Source organism: Microtus oregoni, unplaced genomic scaffold (assembly GCF_018167655.1).
Source record: "Microtus oregoni isolate MIOR12 unplaced genomic scaffold, Mior012 000029F_ref0000214, whole genome shotgun sequence".
NCBI lineage: Eukaryota > Metazoa > Chordata > Mammalia > Rodentia > Cricetidae > Microtus > Microtus oregoni.
Genome location: NW_024543088.1, coordinates 14,205,739 through 14,229,387, shown reverse-complemented (window position 1 = coordinate 14,229,387; position 23,649 = coordinate 14,205,739). Strand labels below are relative to the sequence as shown.

Sequence of the window (23,649 nt, the reverse complement as noted above, 5' to 3'; positions counted from 1 at the left end):
AAAGTACTTTGTGTATATTTTAATGATTCCAATAACAAAAATTTTGTAAGATTCTACACAAGGGACATCCATGTAATTGTTTGTTTATTGAGACAAAACTATTTGATTTTTCTTGCACTTTCCTTCCTCCATGTATTTCATTGTATCCCTCTTTATTCTTTTGAAAATTTATTCCTTCTTTTTTCATACATTATTGTTCTATATGTAACATGTATACAAATAATAACAAATTTGATTTATTTTATACTATAATTATCAGTAATATATACCAAAACTCTGAAATATATCAAGGGTATTTCTGATAAGTAGTATTAGAAAAAAGAGGAAGAAATAAAGAGATGAAGTATTATTCTACTATTTATTAGTTGTTTTTTGAATTTTTTGTGGGGGGAGAGGATGTATCAGAGTGCACTAACAGCAGAGTACAGACAATGAGTTTGCTGGTTGGAAACATTAACACCGTGATGGTTGAGGTTAAAAATGATCTTCTATACTTGTCTGGAATGTCCTTACTCATTTCTACATCTTCAGACTTATTGCTACAAGGATGAGAGAGCAGACAAGGTGGTCAAGACAGATGCAAGGTTATTGTGTTTCTGGATAACAGACACTAAAAACTGATATCACCACTTCTTCCTCTTGTGAAACCATTGTATGGAATATTGCAACTGAATGCTTTGTGTGGTCCAGCTATGGCTTTTTCTCACTTTTTCTCATTCTTTTGCTATGGGTCATCCAAAATAGCAATCCAAAACATACAAGCAGAATTTCTGTGACATACAGTTATGTCTCAAGTAATGGTGCTTTCCAAAGTCAACTGTGGTTGATTATGAAATTACAGAGTTGAGGGAATAGGAAAAAAACAAGTATGTTTTTCAAAACATAGAGGGTACAGGTGCAGTGTCCTAGTGCTATGAGATCCCCAGAGCATGAGAGGGAAATATAAGCAAGAAAAGCCAGTGCATTCAGGACAACACTGGTTACATTTAGAGGGGAATCTGAACACTCCAACTTACGCTCAGTTGTCTGGACTTTGTTTCTGTCAGTGCTCATGCCTGGCATGACAACCATAGGCTATGTGCAGCCTGAGAGACTGATGCAACATCGGGAACCATTTGTAGCTAACAGAGTCTTCTGTGATACTGATGAGGTGTTCCATGACCTAAGTCAATAATCTCCTTGGTTCATCCTAACTGCAGGGCATTGTCTCCGTGCAGACCTGACATGTCCATTTCTTTGCTTCTCTTCTTCCTATTCCTGCAGTCTTTGTTTACATTAGCAGAAACATGTCAACGGGACTATTCTGAATACAGGATGTCCAGCACCTTTATGATGGCTGACATAATTCTAGGTGCTTTTATTCCAATTTATTACACAGTAGAACTATTTCGAGAAACCAAGGTATTTTTTGATAGCAAACCGGATCTATTATTCAATATCAATTCGTAAGTACTTGTGTGACTGTGCTGATGGTATTCTGGCTACATGACAGTTCATGCTCCATGTACACATGTAACTCCTTTAAGAATAATGAATTATAAACACAAAAATGTAAAACTCAGTTGCAAATTTTATTCTTTCATTAAGCTACTACAGCCCATTGTATTCCTCTTCTTCATTTTTCTAGTCAGTTAGTGAAAAAAAGAGTGAAATCACTAAATTTTGTGTCTGTCCATGCTGTGATTCTATGGTTAGCTTATATTATTTTTACACACACTGATTCAGATAGGAAAAGGAGAGTTTCCACCCTGTTTACATATATGTAGGGATCTAAATGTCATATGTTTATATGTTTGGTTTTGGTTTTTTTCTACAGACTTGGAGAGTTTCTGTTAAATACCCATGTCTCTAATAGATATCTTAGCATCTCCTATCCCATATGCTCCTATCCCACATGGTTCTATTTAAAGGACATCAGAGTTTGGACACTGTAGTCAGGTTTATTACTTACTAATTTCTCATTAATATTTTAATGCAGTGGTTAGAAAATCACATTCTTCATGCTTGATACTCTGTCTTTTGCTTGGTGAGTTCTACTGGAGTCACTTTCCAGTGTTTTTATTGAAGGTTTTGTAATTTTTATTTCAAGCATTCCTATTTGTTATTCCCTTCTCCAGGAATTTCAATTTCCTATTAGTATTTATATTTTTTTATTTGTCTTCTTGGTACTGAGTGATATACATATATACTGCTTTTTTCCTTTCCCCTCTGACTTTTTCTTCCTGTACAGCATTGTGTTTTGTCTCAATGCCCAGTTGAATTCACTTGCTTGTTTTTATTTTTGTCTAGGTCATTCATCTTTTCACTTTTCGATTTACTCATCTGGCACTTGATCTCTCTGAATACCTTTGACTTCATTTGTTTGTTACCTATGATATTGTGGAGGAGTTATTTAACTTGAGTTTTCAGATTTCCTGTTGTTTTTCCCTGTTGTTCCTATAATTGTTACTCATGTTCTTTTGAACATTGATTCTAAAATAAGAGGGTCCTCTACTGAGAAGTAGTTTCTTGAAAGTTCAAGCCATGTACTTCTCTGTGAGCAGGAATCACCCTTCTAGGCCTCTAGGTATTTGTGGTGTTATAGAGTAAGTGAAAAGAAAATTCTGGAAATGACTGATTTATTTGTCATTGTAAGTACTCTTAGGAATACATTCAGAGCATGGAAACTTTAGTAACCCAGTAAAACAGGAGGTAGAAGGAATGCCAAGACCAGGGGATGTAGAAAGCAAATCCTCAGGAATAGGCAGTAGGCAGAAATGCCTGCACTATTAACTGAAAACAACACTTATCTGGAGTCTGTTTGATCTGTCAGAGGTGGCTAAAAGTCTCCACTCTGAATCTTACATGAATATTTTTAATATTTTCAAGTTCACAGATAGAGATAAAAGTTTTAGATATTTTACCATGACCACTTCCTGTGATCTGCACTGAAATCTTCATTGTAGAAAAAGCAGTTCATCGGTGTCTATGAACAGTTGCAATAGTTTATTCTATATAGCTGTAGGAAAAGCTTAGAACCCAAAGGGGAATACAAACATGAACACTCTTTCCCTGTTTCTTTTGTTCAGACTTTGGATATGAACATCAGAGATTTTTTCACCACAATCAGAACCACTTTTAAATCTACATTCAGAAAACAGTGAAATTAAATTAAAAATGTTGCCCTTTGATATGATGCTTTAGCGAGGCTAGATAAATAAGCTTATCTGATCTCTACTCATTAATATATCTATATTTGTCAAGGATAAATAAATAGCTTATCAGATCTCCATTGATTAATACAATTTCTCCTTTGAAATATTGAAATCTCCTTTTCTCAAGCCTTAAATTACTTCCTCAGACCTTGATGATTTGCATATTTGAAAACTCTCAAAATTTACATCAATGTTAAACCATTTTGCACCATCTCATCTTTTACCAGGGTACATAAATGGTTGATTAATGGAAGCAATAAAAAGAAGTTCTTTTAAATAAAATAATATTAAAAAATTTTTGCTAATAATGTCATGGTAACTTCAGTTTAGTTTTCATTTAAACCTATTTTGTGAGATTGTCTTTCTCAGTGTGATACCTGTCAGCAAGGTAACCCTACCAGTGAGTCTGCCTTCTTGAGCAGATGACCTATTATCTTAAAAAGCAAGACCTGATTTTCAAATATGATATGTACTGACTATGCAGCTACAACCTTGTTGGATTAGCTGAGTAGATCTACCTATTGATGCTAAACTTATAAAGCTACAATTTTTTAGCAACACCATATGAAATCTGAGAAGGATAAATATGAACAGGAAATATAATCTAAGTTGCATTTATATCTGGAAAAATGACAGAGACTTCACCAGATACCTGGGCAGCCAGCCTGGGTTTCTCCATAGTGTTCTCAATGACTTTTTTGGAAGCAGAGGTTGTCACTCTTTGAATATCACTCAAGACACTATTTAAGCTATGGCAGCAAACGGGCAGCATCAGTCTTCAACCATCAGAACTAAGGGGATTTACTATAGAGGAGAAACTTGAGAAAACTAACCTTGTTTGGCCAGGCAGAATATGATGTTCAGTCCAATAGTTCCTACACTCTGGCAAGGACCTGGTGGAGGGTGAAGCATGTGCCAGTTATTAGCCCAGATGTCCAAATTTTCAGAGCTAAGGTAAGATTCAAGTGGAGTCTGTTTCTGCTTTGTTTGTGGATAGTCTCAGCTGCTGATTGTAGAAGCTGGTATTTTTGTCTATCATGGGAAGCCTTTTTCACTGAGTAACTTAAATTCCATTTTCAGCAGATTTCTCTGAGGGCATTGAGGGACATCATATAATTTATTATTTACACCTTGAGATAGACTTTATTTATTATTGGTTATTTGCTTCAGGCTTGCCCTTGATAGAATATCCAGAAGGCTAAAGATTGCCCTCATTTCATTTGTACTCATCATAATGAAGAGCATCACTCTGAGCACATTAAAAAGTTTGATTGTTTATAAAGTGTCCTATCATTAACTTGCATGTCTTTTTTGATTTTTGATTTTTATTAAGCTCTACCATTTTCTCTCTTCCCCTACCTGCCTTTCCCCTTCCTTCAACTTTCTCCCAAGGTCCCCATGCTCCCAATTTACTCAGGAGATCTTGTCTTTTTCTAGTAGCCATGTAGATTAGATCTATGTATGTCTCTTTTAGGGTCCTCATGTTGTTTAGGTTCTCTGGGATTGTGATATGTGGGCTGGTTTTCTTTGCTTTATGTTTAAAAACCACTTATGAGTGAGTACATATGATAATTGTCTTTCTGGGTTGAGGTTATTTCACTCAAAATGATGTTTTCTAGCTCCATCCGTTTGCCTGCAAAATTTAAGATGCCATTATTTTTTTCTGCTGTGTAGTACTCCATTGTGTAAATGTACCACATTTTCCTTATCCATTCTTTTGTCAAAGGGCATTTAGGTTTTGCCAGGTCCTGGCTATGACAAACAATATTAATATGAACATAGCTGAGCACGTGTACTTGTGCCACGACTGAACATCCTTTGGATATATGCCCAAAAGTGATATTACTGGGTCTTGAAGAAGGTTGTTTCCTAATTTTCTGAGAAATCACCACACTGACACCCAAAAGGGCTTTACCAGCTTGCATTTCCACCAGCAATGCAGGAGTGTTCCCTTTGCCCCACAATTTGTCCAGCACAAGTTGTCATCAGTGGTTTTGACCTTGGCCATTCTTATAGGTAAGATGGAATGTCAGAGTTGTTTTGTTTTACATTTCTCTGATGACTAAGGACGTTGAACATTTTCCTAAGTATCTTTCAGTCATTTTAGATTCCTCTGTTAAGAGTTCTCTGTTTAGATCTGTATTTCATATTTTTGTTTGATTGTTTGTTCTTTTGATAACCAATTTCTTGTGTTCTTTGTATATTTAGATCAGACCTCTGTCTGATGTGGGGTTAGTGAAGGTCCTTTTCCCTTTCTGTAGGCTGTCATTTTGTCTTGTTGACTGTGTCCCTTGCTTTACAGAAGCTTTTCAGTTTCAGGAGGTCCCATTTATTAATTGCTTCTCTCAATGTCTGTGATGCTGGAGTTATATTTAGAAAGTGGTCTCCAGTGCCATTGCATTCAAGTGTGCTTTTCACTTTCTCTTCTATAAGGTTCAATGTGGTTGTCTTTATGTTGAGTTCTTTCATACATTTGAACTTGAGTTTTGTGCATGGTGATAGATATGGCTCTATTTTCATTATTATACATGTTGATATCCAGTTATGCAGGCACCATTTGTTAAATATGCTTTCCTTTTTTCATTCGATATTTTTTGCTTCTTTGTCAAAAATCATGTGTTCAAAGGTGTGTGGATTAATATGTAGGTCTTCAATTTGGTTTCATTGGTCCTCCTGCCTGTTTTTATGCCAATACCAGGTTATTTTCTGTATTGTAGCTCTGTAGTAGAGTTTGAAGTAAGGGATTGTAACGTGCATGTCTTAATTATCTTCTATAGTTTACAACTTTGTTTTATTTTTATTTTATTTTTTCATTTTATTTTTATTATAAATTTTCTATTCAGTTTTCATACCAACCACAGATCCCCCTCACTTCCCTCCTCCCACTGCACCTCATCACTACCTCCTCCCGATCCCCCATTCACTCCTCCGGAAAGATAAGTCTTCCTATGCTAAATGTGCTCATATGCAGATTCTAGTTTTGAATTTTCATGTATCTCTACTTAACTGGAGTACACATATATATCAGTCAAATAAAAGGTGCAAAAGAGTTGAGATTTCACTATTTGGGGAATAGAATACATGTGATGCAAAGCAGAAATTGGAAATACTGGAGTAGAAAGTGTTTTGTGAGGAATGATGGGAGAGCCCAGTGGAGAAAGGGTGTTGATGAATAACTAACATTAAGACCTTGCAGAAAACCTAATGGAAATATACGACTGTAGTCTCTTTCCTAAAATATATACACCTAAAACTCATTTAAATGGAGTTATTTTATAGTTGGGGGATAATGCTTCTCCCAGATACCATGGACCATTGAATGCAATGCCTCGTGCTAGGTATGGGTTACCTGTTTTAAATCATTTGTGAATGTTGTCCATGTACACTCAGACACTACAAGCTATTTCCACTATTCTTGGTTACCCTACAGAATTTGACGGTAGGATCTGTTTAATAGAACATCACATAGTCAAGTCATAGGACACGGAGAAATCAAGTTGAGGCTGACGTGAAAACTTTATTTCTACCTGCTAACATTCATGGATGGTGAGAGTTGGTGCATATTTGATAAAAGCACACTCTATGCATGCAAGATAGTCTCATGTAATGAAAACATACCTACTCTACTAAATATAGTGAAGAAAATTTGAATCAAATTTTAAAATACAGAAAGGAAGATGAAGTATAAGAGAAAGGCCTCTCCCTGTTCTCAGTCATTGCAGATTCCAGATGTACATATGGAGGGAGGTCAACTGACAGTGTGGACTCTTCCCTTTTCTTTGGTTGAAGTTGTACCTGAGATTCTATTTTATGGTCTAATGTCGACCAGCCTGTGTTAATAGGACCCATTTTCTCACTTTGAACATCAGAGTTCTGTAGCCATATTGAATTGTGAATTCTGAGTGCTAGATGGATTCTCTCACTCTCTGAGGTAAACCCAGGCCATACTGCTATGGTTGATTTCAGTTGGAGGGTGTCTCCATAGTGGTTTGAGACTGGGAAGATTTGAGAACAGTAAAGGTCCTGACACTTGAAAAGCTTTTGGTTGTTTGTCACCAGACAAGGGGGCTTGTGTGTGGCTCGAAGACAGACCACAGGAAACTCATGGTCATGTGCTTCACTGCAATGACCAACAGATTCACATTTCTGTATTTTTACCTTCCTCCTGGTCTCAGGCTCAGAGGTTTAATTTAAACTCCAGCATAATTCTCTGGTAAGAAGCTTGGTTTGTGGTTGCCCATGGCTGGAATCACTTTCTTATGCCTTCCTAGACTAACTTACCTGCTGCCTGATCCTCTTGTTCATAATTTTCCTGCACTCCTATCCTACGTCCAACTCTATCCTGTCTCCCCAGCTCCATTCCCTCTCGAAGTCATTGTTTTAGAATTATTGCTATGAAGAAAATGCTCATATATATAAATAAATAAATATAACCACCGGAATCAATTGTTTGGTGCTGCACATTTCTTTTGTGCCATAGGAAAAAGATCTCAACCCCTTGCTCAAATAGGAAAAAAGAGAATTTATTCTAGATCCAAATTTGTGTGTCTATGGCAAGTGAACACAAATTTAGTTGATCCCAGATGCCATGTTCTAATGTCGAGGTAGTTTCATGAACTTTTCACTGAAAATTTAAGAAATCTGTCAATCAATTAGTGGAAGCATCAGAGAGGAGGTGACAGGCAAAATGGGAAAAGTTATCTTACAAGTCCAAGATGCTACTTCATCTCAATATTGGCTTTTAGGATGTCAGAAGCCAGTGCTCTACTAAGAGACTAAATTCCAAAAGGGTTTTATTTATTACTTATAGGAGATTTGTTAACCTGCAAAGGTGCCCATAAATGGCTCTTCAGGGTGCTATTATTACCTTGGAATAAGATAACAAGCTTCTAGACCTGCAACATTCCAATCTCCTCAGGTCACTGAAGTTCTAATCAGTCAGTCTGAAGACACAGCACTTTCTAGGAGTTTTCATACCTGCAGTTATGCATAGGTACATGTTTATACACATATGTGCATTTATACACATAGACATTTCTACACTTCAATATATTTACATACATGCATGCATTTTTACTCATGCTTACATTTACACACATATATGCAGCACAAATAACAAAACCCAGAGTCAGATGTTGGAGTTCAACCAGAAAACCAGAAAAGAAAAGCAGCCAAGGCGTTAGAGAATCTTACATCTACCAAGGGTGGGTGACTGCTGACTGAGCACACTAAGCCTCTCTCCTCTCATTTTATATTCCCTCTATTGCTGGATTAAAGGCATATGACTCCCTAGTACTGAGATAAAAGTTGTAGGCCATCTCCACCTGGATTTGTTTCTGCATTGATTATGTATAGACCAGGGTGGCCTTGAACTCACGGAGATCCATCTGCCTCTGTCTAGCAAATCCTGGGCTTAATATTGTGTGCGACCACTGCCTGACCTCTAGTGGTTTAGCTTTGTCTTTCTGATTTTTAGTCTCCATATTTCCTGAATTTGCTAAAGAGTTTTTGAGAATAATGTCCTGAGTGTGCTCATCCTTCTGCTCTTCCTGTTTAGGGAAAGATGGGAGAACTACCAATATTTACTGACCTTTTACTTTGCCATTGAGGAGATCAATAAAGATTCTCACCTGCTTCCCAATGTGACCTTGGGTTTCCACATGTACAACACCTTTGACTCTCACAAAAGAACCTTAGAGGGCTCTCTGATGTGGCTGTCTGAAAGCAGTGAGTTTATTGTGAACTACAAATTCAAAACTCAATACAATGCTCTTGGAATCATTGCAGGAATCAGGCCTGAATTTTCTGCTGCAATTGAAACCCTTTTGGGGCTGTACAAAATTCCACAAGTAAGTTAATATAATTTTGGTGTCCATAGTCAAAGTGGATAACTGATAAAAGAAAATAGAATAGTTGCCTAGGTTTACTACCAGTGATTAACATAGAAATAAATGAATTACCTGTGTCCTGCTATGATCAACAGTAAAGTGTGGCGAAAACATAAACAGTAAATACTGTGGTTTTCTAAGAGGATCACTTAGATCACTTTTGCATTATCTGAAATCATTGTCAAGATGTGTTGTGGCAGCTCAAAGCTGAATGCTGTTCATAAGTCAAAATACATCACAGAAAACAAACTGCCTTAACTGGAGTATAAATATCTCACAGTTCATCCAGTGGCCAATGACTAACAGAAAAAGGAGTAGAAAGTCCAGGACATGTAAATAAATTTGGAACAATTCTCAAGGCCATCACTAGTGAAAATGTTCCAAGAAATTTAATTCTCATTCAAAAAAGTAGATCTCTGAATAGCACTGACAGAAAACAGCTACTTACATAAATATAGACCCACAATTTGCTCTTGCCTGGCACTGCTGAAGCAAAGCAACCATCAGCAGGCACCACTGCAAACAGAGGAAACAGTAGATGAGCCCTATGCTTAGTAATAATCAAGATTAGAAAACCAGACAAAGTAACACTATTATAACTTGGTTAAACAACTCATAAATGCATTGCATCCTAATGTAAGAAAAACAATATACACAATAATTTCCATCTTTCTCAGAGATTTTAATTTTACATTAGTTACTGTGTGATGATTTTGTCATATCTATTATTAGAGAAGGAAGAGGCAACAATACTTGATGATGTTCCTATAGATGCTCTTTTCTAATTGGAGTAGCAAAATCTATGATAAAATTTGTTATTTGCTTTCCTAACACTAGAGGTCCTAGGGTAGATGATGTCATGTGGTCAGAGTGAAGCACTTAGTAATATTTCTGCAGTCTTTCTCTACAGGCAGTACTCTGTTCCATTTCAATTGGAACAATAAAACTCTATCATGTTCTTGAAATACATTGTTAACAGAATACTGTTCATTTCTTAGCTGCTTCATAACTGTTAGTAACTTGGGAGTCCATAGTATTTGACAAAAGCCACATTCCATATTTAAATGAACGAGAGAAGCTATTCACACAGAAGACATTTTCCTAACCAATATTCAGTTCCCTGATTCCCTTATGTGAATATGAACTCATTTCCTTTCTAATGGTGATGATTACAAATACCTACAAATTCAAAATCACTTTTTTTTGTTTTACTTCCTTAGGTCACATATGGAATGTTTGATTCTTTTCTAAGTGACAAAGATACATTCCCATCCCTTTACCAGATATCTCATAAAGACACAGCTCTTACCCAAGGGGTGATTTCTTTATTGCTGCATTTTGGCTGGAAGTGGGTGGGTATCGTTGTGTCTGATGATCTGAAAGGCACAGAGTTCCTCACAGACTTGAAAGCAAAGATGGCATCAAAAGATATTTGTGTGGCCTTTACAGAAAAAATCCCAACTAATTGGAAACCTCAGTTCTCTGAGGTTGGGTTGGTAGATTCCATTCAATATATACAAGTTAATGTAAATGTATTCTATGGTGATATGAATGAATTACAGCTTTTATGCATTGAAAATGGAATCATGTCAATCAGAAGAAAGGTGTGGATCATGGCAAAACCCCATTTGGTTTACTTAGAATCTGGATTCAATAAGCAGAATGAGTTGATGAACTTTTTTGAAGGAAGCTTCTCATTTTCAAAGAAGAGAAATATTCCTGGCTTCAAATACTTTCTTGAGTCACTTACACCATCCCAGTACCCAGGTGATCTTTACTTCCATAAATTCTGGGTTAACACTTTTAATTGCTCACCTCCTCTTTGGCTATCTGGAAATGAAAAACCCTGCCCACTGATTCTATCCCTAAAGAATAAACAAGAGAAAATTGCTGTGATGGTCACTTCTGATCTCAGTTTTTCCATATGGAATGCAGTGTATGCAGTGGCCCATGCTCTCCATAAACTGCTTTTGAAGAAAACAGAAATAGCACCTCACAAAGATGCAAACCAGGACTGGCTTCTGCCTTGGCAGGTAAGCCTACCTACCTAATAAGCAAAAGAAGCATTGGGAACCTACATTGTTAGAAGGTAATTCAGTGAGGTCAAATACACTTAATATTCTCAGTTTATGCTTAAAAGATTAGATAAAATGTAAAGGCGTTCTTTCACAATGGGTGTGTTTGTGTCTGTAACTATGGTGCATCATTTTGGAGTTGGTTGTTTTGAGTTCAAGATACTAAATTTCTACATATTTTAACAATTTTTTTCCTAGTTATGAGGTGAAATTTTGTAAGATATCTAAAAGCAAGTAACATTAAATTTGGCAAGTTTAATAATCAGATTGAAACATAGGGACAATCTCTAACATCAGCTAATTTATATAAATGTAATTTTCATTTAAAGATCCAAGAGTATAGGAAGAAACTCTTATGGGAAATAAAAATAGTCTGCCATAAACTCAAAAGTAGCTGAAAGAGTACTTGCTCTTTGCAGATTATTTACTCTGTTTTGCCTTCTGTGATTATTTTATTTTAATTAGCTCTTTGGGAATTATTCTAAACATTTTCTTTTTAATTTTTTAATCCATTTTACATACCAGCAACAGTTTCCCTTTAACATCTCCAACCCCCAACTCCTACCCACTCCTGAAATAGGGTAAACTGAGGCCACACCTCCATTGCTATTGATAAGTGGATATGGTTGGCTTTAAGACACCCTTATTCAAACTTATGACTCACTTATACTTATGATCCTTGATGTTCACGTTCAAATAGGTTATTAGATAATAACACAACATTAAATGTCAGAATTTGAAGAATTAACCCATTGTGCTAATTTAAATATATAATTAAATCATGTTGAAGGGATGACGCAGTAGTGAGAAGGACTTGCTTTCTCTTCCAGAGAATCCAAATTTGCTTGTTAGCATCCATGATACCTTACAACTATCTGTAATTCCAGAACTAAAAAATATGACACAATCTTTTGTCCTTTTCAGGCATCAGGGATGCAGTTGATATATATAAATGCCTATAGGCATTGCGCAGAAATAAAACTAGAACAAATATAGGGGTCAGAGATGGCTAAGTGGTTAGATATACTTGCTGCAATTAAGAAGACCCAGTTTCAGCTCCTAGTATCTACATAACAGGCTTGCATTATTTCCATTCCTGGAGATCCAGCACCATCTTCTGTCCTCCAGTGCCATCAGTCACATGCATAGTACACATACATATATGAAGTAAGGAAACTCATAAACAAAACTAAACAAAATCTAAAACTACAAAGAAATTATTTTTTTAAATTTAGCTATAGCATGTAACATTTGGATTTTAATTTTGTCTCCATTATTGTTCATATCAAAGTTGAAAGTCAAATGCTGTGGTCCAAATCAAATCAAGGAGGAATGGAGGCAGGCAGGGGGTCTATTTTCTTTTTCCTGAATTATAAAGACACACAAAATTTCTGTACATTTAATATATATATATATATATATATATACATGAACTTGGAGCTTTGCATAAACAGATGCTAATATTATCACATCATGATACTCTTTATACCTACATGGATACTTATATACCCAATCATACATACATATTCAGGTTCAGATGCTCCTACATTAATTTCATGGAGATAAAAGTTCATCTTATTGGAACAACTTGGAGACAATTATTCAAATGAAGCTTCTTCAAACAGAAAGTCAGAGTAGGAAGAGAGAAAGGATTGCTCTTAGGGAACATCAGTGAGAAATTTGTATGCACCATTCATATCCAGATGATTTTTCTCTCCAGATTCATCCATTTCTGAGGAAAATCCAATTTACAAACACTGCAGGAGACCAAATATGCTTTGAAGAGTGCAAGAATCATATGGAAAAGTATGATATACAAAACATTAGGAGAAATGCTAATCATTTTCCATTTCTAGTTAAAGGAGGAGAGTTTGTCTCCAAAAGTCTACAAGATCAAGACTTGTTCATCAATGAAGTTCTGATCAAATGGCCAAGCAACTTCAATCAGGTCTGGCAAAATTTCAGTCATTAATATGTCAAGAAGTATCTGAAGAGTTATGAGATTGGTTGTGTGATGTCTCTTTGAAATTTCAAGTGATGTTTATATTCGAAGTTCTTAGTTCTGCTGTGTACTGTATGAATGTGCTTACATGTTAGTGCATGTGTCTATTGTGGGGACAGTCAGCCCTGATTACCTTCCTCAGTTTTTCTCCATTTTATTATAAACAGAATCTGTAACTGAACTCCCTGATTTCTGACTTAACTGTACTCTGGAGAAATGTGCCCCATGCTTTCTCCCTGTCTTTATGACCTCCATATTGAGATTAGAGCCATAAAGTTCTGTGCCTAAATTTTCTATACTACCCTTCTGTATGATCAAATTCAGGACCTCATACTTATGTGGCAAGCATATTAAATACTGACCCATCTCTTTAGATCTGTTTCATGTCTTTAATTTAGAATTAAATCAGTCTTTTGAGTTTGACCTTGGTATTTATGCATATACTTGTATATGTACCTGTACATAGACATACAAGCACTCACATATTTTTAACTAATTCCTGTAGGTAGAATTAGTTTGAATTGAATTTGAATTTGTGTGTGTTCATTCATGTTGCAATAAATGAATAAGTCACTATTTGTGACTTGCCATTGCCCATGGCAGAGGAGCAGAGAGTTTCAGTTGAAGTTCCAGGGGTCAGTTCACCAGAAATGAATCCTCTGATGGGCCAATCTCATTTAGGCAAGGCCATGGGACTACAGACACTGGAATGATTTTACTTCTGCTATGTATATACACGTTTGCTGCTACTCTCTTTCTCTGGTATCTAGCATGATGTGAGCAGATGTAAGAAATCTCCACTGTCTGTAATATAGTGTGTTTATTTCTTGGAAACCACCTGTTCTAGTGGGCACTTTTACCTGTGGACTGTCAAGAAGATTACCCCTCCCTAAGCTTTACTGCCTAATGTGATGATGATGATGATGATGATGATGATGATGATGATAATAATAACTTATACAGAGTTTTGATGAATGAAAATAAATACAAGGATATGTTTCACAGCCAGGGTCTGTGAATCTCACCTAAGGAGCTGCACAGATTATAGTTCATGTTAATGACTAGCAATTAAGTCCCATTAGCCCAGGTAGTTTAAATAATTTTAATCTTAATATTGGGAGATGTTCATAGGCCTTGAAGTGCATCACAGCTGAAACAAAGCTTTAAAAATAACAAAGTTAGACTAAGATTTTTTTGTTAAATAACTTTGAGGTAAAAACCCCAAGATGACAGTTTAAAGTTTTTGAAAGGCACATACTGGAATAGTTGAATGTGGAACTCTTTAATGTCATGGAGCAAGAACAAAGCAACCCAATTATTACTGGCTGACATACTCTACTTTTTAGGTTTGGTTGATGACCAAAGGTGATGGTTGTGAATTACTTATACACACTTCTGTCCTCAATGTACTGATGTAAAAAAATGATTCCTACATCTTTATATATCCTAAAGATTTTAGGTAAAGCTGACTGATTCTTTTTTATATCTATAAGTTTTCATATCTAATTTCTTTAAGATTTCTTATAAAATTATCTTTCAAGATAAGTAATAAAGTAATTGGCCCTCTATTTGTAACTACAAAATATAGCGTGATAGTAAAAGATCTGACTAAAACACTTTGGTTTCTGCGTGCGCTTAATCTGTAACAAGTTGCTTGAGTATGAATGTATGTGGGTTCTTGGGATGATTTGTTTTTTCTCTGTAATACATAAAATGTTCAATCATGTGAGGGAGATGAAAAGTATGTTTTACTTATAACCATTTACTTAAAAAGTGGAATGTAACTGTTTTGATTCTTGCACTGCCTGGAAGATTCTGTTGGGATATAAGTTCTGTAAAACAACATGAGATAGGAGAGAGAAAATTAAGAGAAACAATAAAGAAGAGAAGGAATAAAGAAGAAAAACACTAAGAGAGCTTGTGAGTGCCTTTTTCTCTAACACCTCTCAGATAGAAAAGGTTAACATCACTGACTCCATGGATTCCTTCAAAGACTTGTGCTTCTTGAAGCTGTTCTCCTAGACAGCAGTAATTGCTATATATAGAAATATGTGTCTGGGTGTTTCTGTGTGAAGTCACACACATGGGCACACAATCATACGCATTTTTATATATGCATGATGATGCTCAATACAGCCCTCTTTTGCTGTTTTTGTTTTCAAAACAGGGTTTCTCTGTAGCTTTGGAGCCAGTTTTGGAACTAGCTCCTGTAGAACAGGCTGATCTGAAACTCACAGAGATCCACTTGCCTCTGTCTCATAAGTGCTGAGATTAAAGACATGTGCCATCACCACCCCATTAAATCCCTCCTTTTAAGATAACATGTCCATAGTTTTCATAAAGAAGAAATTATGGATTTTTTTACAAATCATCTTCATAAGTGATTTTTATGAGCTACCTAATTTGTGCGCTGGGAGCTGAACTCAGGTTTCTCTGTGGAACATATATAAATTCGTAATTGGTGAGCCAAATCTCTACCCCCACATACCTAGATATTTATGAGACAAAAACTGTGTCTAAATCATGGCAAGAAGCATGTCTAAGGGAAGAACAGAAACATATGCTTGAATATACAAAAATTAAAAATATTAATAAACTAAAATTGTGATAGAAGTATAGTGGTTAGTATGATTAATGTGGTTAAATAAGGCAATTGAAGAAAATGCTAAGCAATATTATCACTAACATTTCAAAGAAGAGAACATGGCATTATTCTGAGCATTAGGAGTCAAGGGTGAAAGTCACAGTAATGGATAGTATTTCAGTGTCTATAGAATATCAATATGTGATGGAGCCAGCAGAAGCTGTGACTAGTCATCAATGGCCAAACCCTCTTTCATGGGAAATGTGAATCAGAGTGAATGGTTGTGACCACAAGCTAGGGAAGCAAAAGATAGAAACAGAAGAATTGAGGAAGAGAAGCAGCAGAGCAGATGATTGGAGCAGCTTTTGTTCCTCCCCAAACTGGACTTTTAGTTCATATGTCCACTAGCCAGTGGTTGTGGACAACCATTTCCGTGGTGTAAAGAACTTAATTTCAGTATAAACTGGCCCTGGGCAGCATTGCTGGTGTTGACCCTGAACTGTAGCTGCTGTAATTGTGAATATTAACTGATGTAGTGAAACATGGTTTCCGGTTTTCTGTTGTATTTTTTTTCAAGTGGAAAAGTTAACTAAATGGTTGACACACAAATTGGTGGAGCAATTGTGCATATGCCAATTCTTTTGTTTAAAACCTTTTATTTTGAACTATACTGCTTTTGTGATCTCTTTTCAGAAGAACGGCATGAACAGTCTTCAGCCACAGTTGTGATGGTTGTGAATGTTCACAATTGTGTGTTCCCTGGGGTCTGCAAGTTGTTATCTTAAAACATTCTTTAAAAGGCTGGCTTCTTGTTTGCAAGCCAGCTGATATGGTAGCAACCAAATATTCCAGTGTTTGAGCATTTGATAGACTCTGCCTGCTTACCTGTGCTAGTAATAAAAGCATCTAAAGTGAAGACTTAAGAAAAAAAACAGAGACTACTAGATTATCCTTAGGACTCTGCATTAACTCTATAATGTTCTTGCTACTATAAAAGCCTATTTGTCACAAATTTAGTTACTGTCTTACAACTGAACATGTATGTGTGTTGCTTCGATAAATGTGATCACTGTAAACATCTATATGATCTGGGATTTTGTTTTTATTTGGAAACGGGAGATTATTGTTTACAAGTTCATTAAAAACTAAAAACTGTTAAAAAAAGAGTGACAGGGTATCTTTCTGTTTCTCTGACAATTCAACTGTTGCATAATTCATACAAAGTAGAAGTTCCAGATTGCTGTCTCCCAGGAGAGGGTATATGGTTGTCCTACACATTTTTAAAATGCTAGCATAAGTGAGTCATGGTTTGTCACCTTAAAGAAACTTTGAACATTTACCAATGGGAAGTGTCCAAACTTCAACTCTACACACTATACGCCTATAAGAAAACTACAGAGTACCTCATAAATATGTACAACTGTCATAGTATACTTGCAGTTTAAATTATTTAGCTTAAAAATATTTTAAACCTGTGACTGATATGCAAATTTATGACCAGATTTTCTGTTTTGCCTTTAGAGTCCTCAATCTGTATGTTCACAGAGCTGTGTTCCAGGTTTCTGGAAAATTCTAGAAGAAGAAAGACCGATATGCTGTTTTTCTTGTATGTTTTGTCCAGAAGGGCACATTTCCAACCAGACAGGTAGAAAAATAATCCCTTTCCTCAAACTGCTTAAGTAGAAGAAGAAATAGTCTGGTCATTGATGTGGCTCATAGTTATCATAGAAGAATAGCACTGTTGACTGTCTCCATCATTTGAAAGCTTACATGATGTCTTCTGGAATCTTGAAAGCTAATCCTCAGGGACAGGACATTTATATCAGAGCCACCTCAAGGTTCTCTGGACACTACTTCTGAAGTACATGGTGTCTTCAGCAATAGGGACTCGCTTTTCAACTCTGGATGATAAACAAAGGCAATAGCAATAGGCTGTAGGCTTTGGGTGTCCCTTTATCAACCCTAGCCAACACCTCTAAAGGAAGCTTCCCATGTCTGCTACTGGATTTGTATATGTTGTCTGCTCTTGGAAGGAAAAGCCCAGAAATGAAAAGTTTACTAAAACTACATGTAAGGTGTAAAGAGGATTAACTCTATTCTAGGTGTGATTTTCAGGAAATGGTGATATTATGATTCTTTGTGGGTTATTAGACATCCTTATTGATGTTTTAACACCTCATTCTTCTGTATTTGTGTTTCTTTCACCCCTGCCCCATGTTTCCTTTCTCTCCAGACATCCTTATTGTTATTTCACTCTCTTACTCACTTCAACTGTATTTATCTCCCTCTTCCCTCTATAATTGGAATCTCCATCTTTTGCCTTTCCCGTTTCATGTTATTTGTTCCCTGCAATCTCGTTCTGTTGTTCCTCAAGCTCCTGAAGTTGTCCTGCTCATTTTCCTATCCTCTGCAGTTTCTCCAGTACATGAACTCACACCTGAATATTTGGAACTAGGAGCCTCAGATAAGAAAGTACACCTGACATTTGTCTTTCTGTGCTAGGCTTTCATGACTCAACTTTTCAGGATCTTTTCTGGTTCCACCCACCTTCCCATAAAGTTTATTATTTCATTTACCTTTACAGATAAATGGTATTCAATGGTGTATATGTATCACAATTTTATTACCCTCTTGTCGGAACTAGATACTTAGGTTTTTTTTTTTTCTATTTCCTAAATACAAAAGCAGCATTGCACATGCGAAGCAAATACCTGTGGAGTACAATGGCATGTCATATGGACATATGCCAAGGGGTGGTCATATGACAGAATTAATTTTAGCTTTATAAAATTCCCGATTCTGATTTCCAAGGTGTCTATCTAAACCAGTTACAGTCCCAGCATAAGTTAAATAGTGTTTCCTTTTCCTCTGGGTCAGCTCAAACACTTCTTGATGGCTGTTCTTTGGATCTTTGCTGTATTGGCTCAGGTATGATGAAATCTTAATGTTGTTTTTATTCATGTTTCTATATTGATAAGGTTGGCAACATATTTTGAAATATTTCTTATCCATTTTATTTCAATGAAAATCCACTGTTCAGATCCTAGGATCCTCTCCCCCCCTCCCCCTTCTCTCTCTGGTGTGTCAAGACAGAGTTTCTCTGTACCTGTAGAGCCTGTCCTGGAACTAGTTCTTGTGGACCATACTGACATCGAACTCACAGAGATGTGCTTGCCTCTGTCCCCACCCCCTGAGGGCTGGGATTAAAGGTGTATGTCACTCCAGGGTCATTTTTCTTATGCATTTGACTTTTTAACTCTTTGGGTTTTTTTCAGCTCTCTGTAATTTCAATGTCAGATATATACCTGACAATGAATGTCTCACATTCTGAGGGGTTTCTCTCCACTCGGTAGATTGCTTCTTTGACTGTAACAGAGGCTTTTCGTTTCATGAAGTCCTACTTATCCGTTGTTAGCCTTAATTCTTGGGCAAATGAAGGCTATTTAATAAAGTTTTTTTTTAAATGAAACTAGATCTTAGAGGAATTTGCCTATGTTTTATTCTAAGAGTTTGTTTTAGAGGTTTCAGGCTTAAGACTTTGATCCTTTTGGAGTTAGAATTTGTGAAGGTGATAATCTAGGTTTAACTTCATTGTTCTACTTGTGGACCTCCAGTTTTTCCATCAAAATGTCTTCATAATGCTTTCCATTCTCAAACTTATGCTTTTGGTGTACTTACTGAGTATTAAATGATTGAGCTATCATGTGCTCAAGTTCGGTCTTGGATATGTTTCTGCATTCGTCTACAGATTATTTTCTGCCAATGTCATATAATTTTGTGGTTGTTTATGTGGTTATTATTTAACATTAGCACTGTGATATAACTTTAAATTCAGAATAGTAATCCCTATACTATGGTGCTTTTTCATCCAATATTATTTTGGATTGCCTTGGTGTGTTGAGTGTTGGTATAATATTTTTTTCCTGTCTGCATAGAAAAATATCAGAATTTTTATTGAGTGCCCATTGAATTTATAAATAGATTTTTGTACAATATTTTTCATTAAGTTAATTCTACCCACCTGTAATCTTCAAATGGGATATCTTTTATTTTTTTATGCCTTTCCCAGTTTCTTTGGAGTTTTTATGTTTTCTTGTTAAATTCCTTTGTGTCCTTGCTGAGATTTATTCCTAAATAATGTACTTTATTTCATAGAATTGTGAATGGTAGTGTGTCCAGATTCTCCTTTCTATGTTTGTGCTTTATATATAGAAAGAACATTGATTATGTAGGTTGATTCAGTATTCTGCCACAGAGTTGCATTTGCTGATCACTTGAAGAATTTTTGTGGTAGACTTTTTTGGATCACTAATGCATAGTATTTATAAACTGCAAATAGAGAAAGTTTGAATTCTTTCTCTATTTTTATTCCTTTAATTTACCTGTCTTGACTTACTGCTTCAGCTAAAATTTTGAGCACACTAATGAAAAGGAGTAGTAGTGGTAGATATAGCTGATTAATTCTTCACTTCAGTGGAATTGATTTAAGTTTTTTCTTAATTGAGAATGGTGTTGGCTTGAGTTTCTTATATATAGCGTTTATTGTGCTGGTGTATGTTCCGTCTTTCTGTATATTGTATAGAACATTTATGATAAAGGCAGTTTTATTTTGTCATGCTTTTGTCACATGAACATCTAATGTTTTATACATCCATTTTTGTGGGTTTTACATTTATTGAATTAACTATGTTGAACCACTGCTCTATGTCAAAGAAAAAGCCACTTTAGTCGTTTATACAATAGTTCTGTTGTAAATCTGTATTCTATTTGCAAAAATTTTATTGAGTTTTATGAGCCTACATTTATAAGAAATAATGGTGCATGGTTTTCTTTTTTGTTGTGTCAGTACCTGGTTTTGGTATTAGGATGAAATGGCTTTCTAATGGAACTTGGAAATTATTTTTCTCTTTCTATTATTTTAATATTTTAAGTAGGATTGACTGCACATCTTCTTTGAATCTCTGGTGAAATTCTGCTCTGAATTCATGAGGTCCTAATATTTATATAACTGGAAGACTTTTGTTACTATTTCAATCTCCTGTGTGTTATGGGTTTGTTTAGCTTCTTGACTTAGTGTTTTAATTTTTATGGCATGGCCAAAGGTAGAAATTTATCCATTTCTTGAAGGTTTACACACTTACTGAAATACACATTTTCTTTTCTTTTTTAAAATATTCTCTTACCAAGATCTCCTGGAAAAAAATGGAAACATGGGGATGGGGAAAGAAGGGAAGGCAGAAGAAGAGGAGAGAGGAGAAGGGGAAAGGGGAGAATAATTTGACGTAATAAAATAGTCAGGATGGGGGAAGGACAGAGACAGAAAGCAAGGAAAGAGCTATTTTTATTGAGGGAGTGTTTATGTGGACAGCAAAAAATCTGGCACTAGAGAAATTCCCAGGAATCCACAAGGATGACCCCAGCTAAGACCCTAAGCAATAGTGGAGAGGTCAAGACCATGATGGGGATAGCCACTGAAAAAGTTTACCTAAGCTAATGGGAGCTCACCAACTCCAGATGGACAGTGAAGGAACCAACCTAGGACCAAGCTAGACCCTCAGAATATGGGTTACAGTTGTATAACTGGGGCAGACTATGGGACCACTGTCAGTGGCACTAGGATTTTTTTTTCCTACTGCTCATTCTGGATTTTTGGAACCCATTCTTTTTGAATGGATACCTTGCTCAGCCTGGATATAGTGGGGAGGGCCTTGGTACTTCCTCAGAGTAATATGCCTTACCCTCTCTGGGGAGTGGATGGAGGGTCGGGTGGGAGAGAAGGTAGTAGGAATCAGAGGAGGAGAGGGAGTGGGAACTGGGATTGGTATGTAAAATAAAAAAAATTTGTTTTGCTTTCTTTTTACAAAATAAATAAATAAATATTTTCTAACAATATTCTGAGCTTCTTTCATATTTGCTATAATGTTTCTTTGCCATTTATGATTCTTTTAAATTAAGTCCTCTGTTTCTTTCTTTAGGTTACTTGAGCCAAGTGTCTGACCTTATGGTTTATCTCATCAAAGAGTCCGATATTAGGTTAGCTAATTCTTCCTATTGTTTTCTTTTTTCCCATTTCATTGATATCTACTTTAATTTTATAATGTATTACCATCACCTGGGTTTATATATTCTTCTTTCTGTTTTTCCATTTTTTAATATTAGAATTATTTTTATTTTTAAAATAATCTTATTTTACATACCAAACTCAGTTTCCCCTCCCTTCCCTCTTCTCACTCCCCCCCCCTCCACAATTCTCCCACCCCACCTCCATCTACTCCTCAGAGAAGGTAAGGCCTCCCATGGGGACTAATCAAAGTCTGTTGCTTCATTTGAGGCAGGAACAAGACTTTCCCAACATGACTAGGTATTCCTCCATAGGGAACAGGGTCCAAAAAGCCACTTCATGCCCTAGGAATAAATACGATTTCCAATGTTAGTAGCCCCACAAACTACCCATGCCACATAACTGTCACCCACATTTGGAGGGCCTACTTCAGTCATGTGTAGGTTCCCCACCTCTCAGTCTAGAGTTGGTGAGCTCCCACTAGTTCAGGTTAGCTGTTTCTGTGAGTTTCCCCATCATGGTCTTGACTTCTTTGCTTATGGTATTTCTCCTCCCTCTCTACAACTGGATTTCAGAAGCTTCGCCCAGTGCTTTGTTGTGGATCTCAGCATCTGCTTCCACCAGTTACTGGATGTAGGTTCTGTGATAACAATAAAGGCAGTCCTTTACCTTACAAAAGCTTCTTGGTTTCAGCAAGTCTGATTAATTTATTGTTGCTCTCAGTGTCTGTGCTACTGGTATTATATTCAGAAAGTAGTTTCATGTTCCAATGTGTTCAAAAGCTACTTCCCAGTTTCTCTTCTACGAGGTTCAGTGAGGCTACATTATGTTGTGATCTTTGATCCATTTGGACTTGAGTTTTGTGCATGGCAATAAATAAGTTTATATTTGCATTCTTCTACATGTTGGAATCCAGTTATGCCAGAACCATTTATTGAAGATGCTTTCTTTTTACCATTGTATAATTTTACCTTCTTTGTCAAAAATTAGGTGAGCATATATTTGTGGCTTAGTATGATTCAATTCCATTAATCCACCTGCCAGCTTTTGTGCAAATACTAAGATGTTTTCATTACTATAGCTCTATAGTACAGCTTAAAGTCAGGAATGGTTATGACTCTCGAAGTCCCTTCATTGTACATTGTTTGGGATATTTCCTGTCTTTTTTAATATAAATTTGAATAATGTTCTTTCAAGGTCTGTGAAGAAATGTACTGGAATTTTGATGGGGACTTCATTGAATCTATAGATAGCCTTTGGTAAGCTTGACATTTTTACTATGTTGATTCTCCCTATCCAAGATCATAGGAGATCTTTCCATTTTCTAATATCTACTTCAATTTATTTCCTCAAACACTTAAAGTTCTCATGATATAGGTTTTTCACTTGTTTAGTTAGAGTTACCCCAAGATATCTTATGTTGTTTGTGGTGATTGTGAATGTTTCTCTGGATTTCTTTCTCATTCAAATTATTGTCTGTATATAGGAGGGCTTCTGAATATTTTTGACATAATCTTATATCCTGCCATTCTACTGAAGGTGTTTATCAGATGTAGGAGTTCCTTGATAGAACCTTTTTGGGTCACGATATTGGTATACAATCATATCATTTGCAAAAAGTGGAAGTTTGCCTTGTTCCTTTCCAATTTGTATCTCCTTGATCTCCTCTTTGGTCTTATTCCTTTAGCTATAACTTCAAGTACTATATTCAATAGATATGGATAGAGTGGACAACGCTGATTTTAGTGGAATCAATTTGAGTTTATCTACATTTATTTCAATGTAGCTAACTTTCTTGGGTTGGAGTTTTCTCTCTAATACTTTCTGAAGGGATAGATTTGTGGA

At 36.0% G+C, this 23,649-nt stretch overlaps 1 protein-coding gene across 1 annotated transcript in view; it reads left to right on the top strand.

Annotated features, from left to right (window-relative positions):
* Window positions 1-1,060: 1,060 nt before the first annotated feature.
* The window catches only part of LOC121464677 (vomeronasal type-2 receptor 116-like), a 33,275-nt gene continuing 10,686 nt past the window's right edge, over window positions 1,061-23,649 (top strand). Inside the window, 6 exon segments of the mRNA XM_041677700.1 lie at window positions 1,061-1,150; window positions 1,264-1,457; window positions 8,758-9,043; window positions 10,303-11,115; window positions 12,878-13,105; window positions 17,265-17,388. Of these exon segments, the coding sequence (XP_041533634.1) occupies window positions 1,061-1,150; window positions 1,264-1,457; window positions 8,758-9,043; window positions 10,303-11,115; window positions 12,878-13,105; window positions 17,265-17,388 (1,735 nt within the window).